The sequence below is a fragment of the Halyomorpha halys genome, unplaced genomic scaffold (assembly GCF_000696795.3).
Source record: "Halyomorpha halys isolate HHAL.00 unplaced genomic scaffold, Hhal_1.1 Scaffold1162.1, whole genome shotgun sequence".
Taxonomy (NCBI): domain Eukaryota; kingdom Metazoa; phylum Arthropoda; class Insecta; order Hemiptera; family Pentatomidae; genus Halyomorpha; species Halyomorpha halys.
Window position 1 is genome coordinate 141,513 of NW_027112958.1, and position 3,691 is coordinate 145,203.

Here is a 3,691-nt window from a genome sequence, read left to right on the forward strand (position 1 = left end):
TTTTTGACTTACATATTACATTAGTTACACATATTTTCTTTCCATAACTTTATATTTTGTTTCTTTATTCTCTTTTTGACTTACATATTACATTATTTACACATATTTTCTTTCCATAACTTTAATTTTTAAATTATTATTATTAAATTAAATTATTCATATTTCGTTGTTTCTTTGCATTATATATTTTTTACGGTATATTTTTATTTCATTAATTATCTTATTTTACTTAGATATTCAAATACCTACATTTTTTGAATTGTAATCTAATGAAAAAATGACGGTCATTTCTTCCCTATACATGCGTTTTATTTCCCATTTCTTTCATAACATTATTTTTACCTATATTCATTCTGTACAATTATTCATTTTAATCATTTTATATATCCTTTATTCACAGGTTGTTACTTTGTTTTTTGTTAAACTAAATAAGTTTTTTAACATACATATTATCAACGGTCAACTATCTATTTTTTCAACTTGTAAATGCATTCTAGAAATAGCAGAAATATGCTTTAATTTATCGATATTATTTACCTATGTTTTTAAATAACCTACATGAAACTGATTATTGAAAGAAGGAAAAAACAGTGCATAAAACTGGGCTAAGACCTTGGAAAACTCAGTTCAATTTAATTGCAACAGGAAATATTTTATTTTCAGTTTTATAGCCCTCAAATATACCTAACTAGTGCTTCAAAGGCATAATTATGCGTTTTACGACTACCGCAATTTTTACTCTCATATATTGTGCAATGTTATATTTTTTCCTTCTTCGAAAAATACCATCGTCATTTCTTCCTTGTGATTTCTGTTATGGAAAAAAGATTTATTTCTTCAAAGGCGATCTTCAGAGATCACTTTCGCTCTACTTTCTAATCCCATCCCATCTCGTCTAAGTGAGAATGGTATACACTTGCGGTTAACATCGCAAACTATTACACTTCCTTATACTAGGGAAAGGTCGACTGCATAGGAGCTCTTACTATTTGGCAGCACGGTAGGTCCATAAATACTGTTTATTTTCTCAAGTTATAAATTATATGGTCGTATGATGTAATAATTAAGATGTATTGTAGAAGACTTATTATATAAATTTGCTCAGAATTTCAATTTCCAATCATTGGGCCGACGGCACATGTTATAGTACAAGAGCCCAAGAGGAGAAAAAAGGGAGTTATCTCACCCCAATTTTTTATTACTTTAATGAAAACTATGTATAATTACTAGTCAAAACTGATGTGTCTGCCAAGTATAGGTAGGGGGAATAAAAAATGGCGGCTGTTTCAAAGCGATAAAAAAAACTATTTTTTCCTTCGGAGCTCTATATCTTAAAAAGTAGGAACAACACAAGAAAAGCTAAGAGAACGTCATTTAAAGAAGAGTAAATTTTCTAAAATATGAGCCCTAATAGAGTTATTTACGTTAGATAGTTTTCGAGATATAGCTTTTTAAAAAGCAACATTTCACAAAAATGTTGCATGTGACCTACTGAAAGATCAGTACTTAGTGAAATTTTGAAAAATTTATATCTCAAAAACCATTTGATGTACAGATGTCTATTAGCACTCAAATTAAAGCTTGTTTAATGAGCTATAAAGTAGTTTATGATGTTTATCTTCGTAGGAGTTGGTAGTATTAAAGATATAGAGCTCCAAATGAAAAATTAATTTTTATAAACTTTTTGAAACAACCACTATTTTTTATTCCCCCATCGATGATAGGACTCATCAATTCAGGCTAGTAATTATAGATAGTTTTCATTAAAGTATCAAAAAATTTGGGTTAAATGTCTACCTTTTCCTCCCCTTGAGATCTTATATAATGAACAAGGACTAGTTTTTATGCCTATTCGCAATGTTACTTTACGTTAGGATACGTTTTAACCCCACACCCGTCATTAAGTCTAGCAAATAGTATCATGAGTAACTTATATACCTTTACACTTTACAAATACACAAAAAGTAAATTGTCGTATGAAGAAAAGAAGAAACGATTAAATATAAAGACACAATTATTAAAGATGAAAAAAAAATGCTATTCGTAAACTTACATGATTCATTCATCCGGTCGCCAGCGACTTCCACAGCCGCCTCGGGTTGGCTTGCTTCTCCAGGTTCCATTAATCGTTCATCCATTTCTGAAAAACAAAACAAAAATTAAATTATAGTTGTTATTAGCTTTAGCGCACTTACTAAGCCTTCACTGGTCCATTACCAGTGACGCGGTGAGAGGGATGCGCTGGGATCTCAAAGAGTCCTGCTCTACCCCCCAAGGGTGGATTATAGACCCATAGTGTAAATATTAAACATAGCAATGTAAATATGACTAGTGATTATTTTATTTTTCCATGTATTTATTATTTTTTTTTTTCTTCATCATCTATTTGGTTTAATTATGTTAATTTTATTTATCCTTCTGTTTATATATAATTAGAGATAGATTTTATTTATTTTTATGTCAATTCTTTTTTTATTTATTTATTTATTTTTATTCTTATTGGAAGAAGATAGTTGACCGTATGAAATAAATTGTAGGAAGATAGTCCGGTCAATAAAAGTACCGAAATAGTTTCAAAATTATTTCTTGATAACAAACGTTTCACCCCATTTTGCAGGGCAAGATGAAAAAGTTACAAACATTATAGAATTAACAAAATATTAAAATAAAAAAGTATATTAAGTATATTTATCATTATTATTTTTATTAAGTTTATAAAGTATATAAAAAAATGAAATAATAATAATACAAGAGCTCTGCTCTACACGTGGGGATAGAGTGGGGTCAGTTGTTGTTGTTGTTGATTGTTGCTTAAAGGCGTAAAACCCTCTGGTCATCAACGCCTATGGGATGATAAAAGTAAAAAAAAAAATAATAATAATAGAATAAATAAATAAAATAAAAAATAGAAAAATAAAAGAAACAGTTTCCTTTGTAACCAATTTTGCACCGTGCAGGATAAAAAAATATTAGCTTTTCTTTATATATATATATATATATATAATATGTTGATTGCACCACTCTAGAATGTACATAATACATTTTTCATAATTCAAAACATGGGACGCATATTCGTTCGCCATAAAATCTTTGATTCTTCAAGCTGTCTTTTATTAACATAAGATTTGCAAAGAGGTTAAAGAGAAAAAAATCCTCCAGATGAATGATGTTGAAAAATGTCTAAATTTTTATTTTTATTTTAAAATTGTATTTAATGGTTTCAGATGATACTAAAACCGAATATGATTTATCTTTTCCTGTCCTATTAGGTTTTCCAGTTTTAGTCGTAGTTTTAAAGATATGGAGCTCCGAATGAAGAATTAATTATTTTTATCGTTTTGAACCTATTTTCTATTCCTCTAACCTACTCTAGGCTCGCGAAGAACCACTAGCCAGGTCAATGGTTTAATTTACTTGCGTTGTGTGAAAGTTGGTACTGACCTTGGACTCTCTGCCAACGTCTGCGTCACTAAATAACTTAGTTACAGGTTTCATTGACTAGTAAACCGAATAGTTTTAAAATTCCGAGAAAATGGTCAGAATATTAGTAAAAATAAATCAACTCTCCAAATCCCTTTGTAGGCCACCTTCAAGTTTAGGAACACTACATTGTAAAATTTCTGATACTAATAATAAAATGCATGGGGGATAGAGTGGGCTCAGGGATCCTCAGGTCGATTGTGTAAATATT

The 3,691-nt window shown here is 29.4% G+C and overlaps 1 protein-coding gene across 1 annotated transcript in view; it reads right to left on the reverse strand.

Annotated features, from left to right (window-relative positions):
• The window catches only part of LOC106688604 (scavenger receptor class B member 1), a 96,260-nt gene that overhangs the window by 80,622 nt on the left and 11,947 nt on the right, over positions 1–3,691 (reverse strand). The window contains exon 2 of the mRNA XM_067050621.1: positions 2,054–2,140. Coding sequence (XP_066906722.1) covers positions 2,054–2,138 — 85 coding nt within the window. The 5' untranslated portion in view covers positions 2,139–2,140. The remainder of the gene's footprint in view (positions 1–2,053; positions 2,141–3,691) is intronic.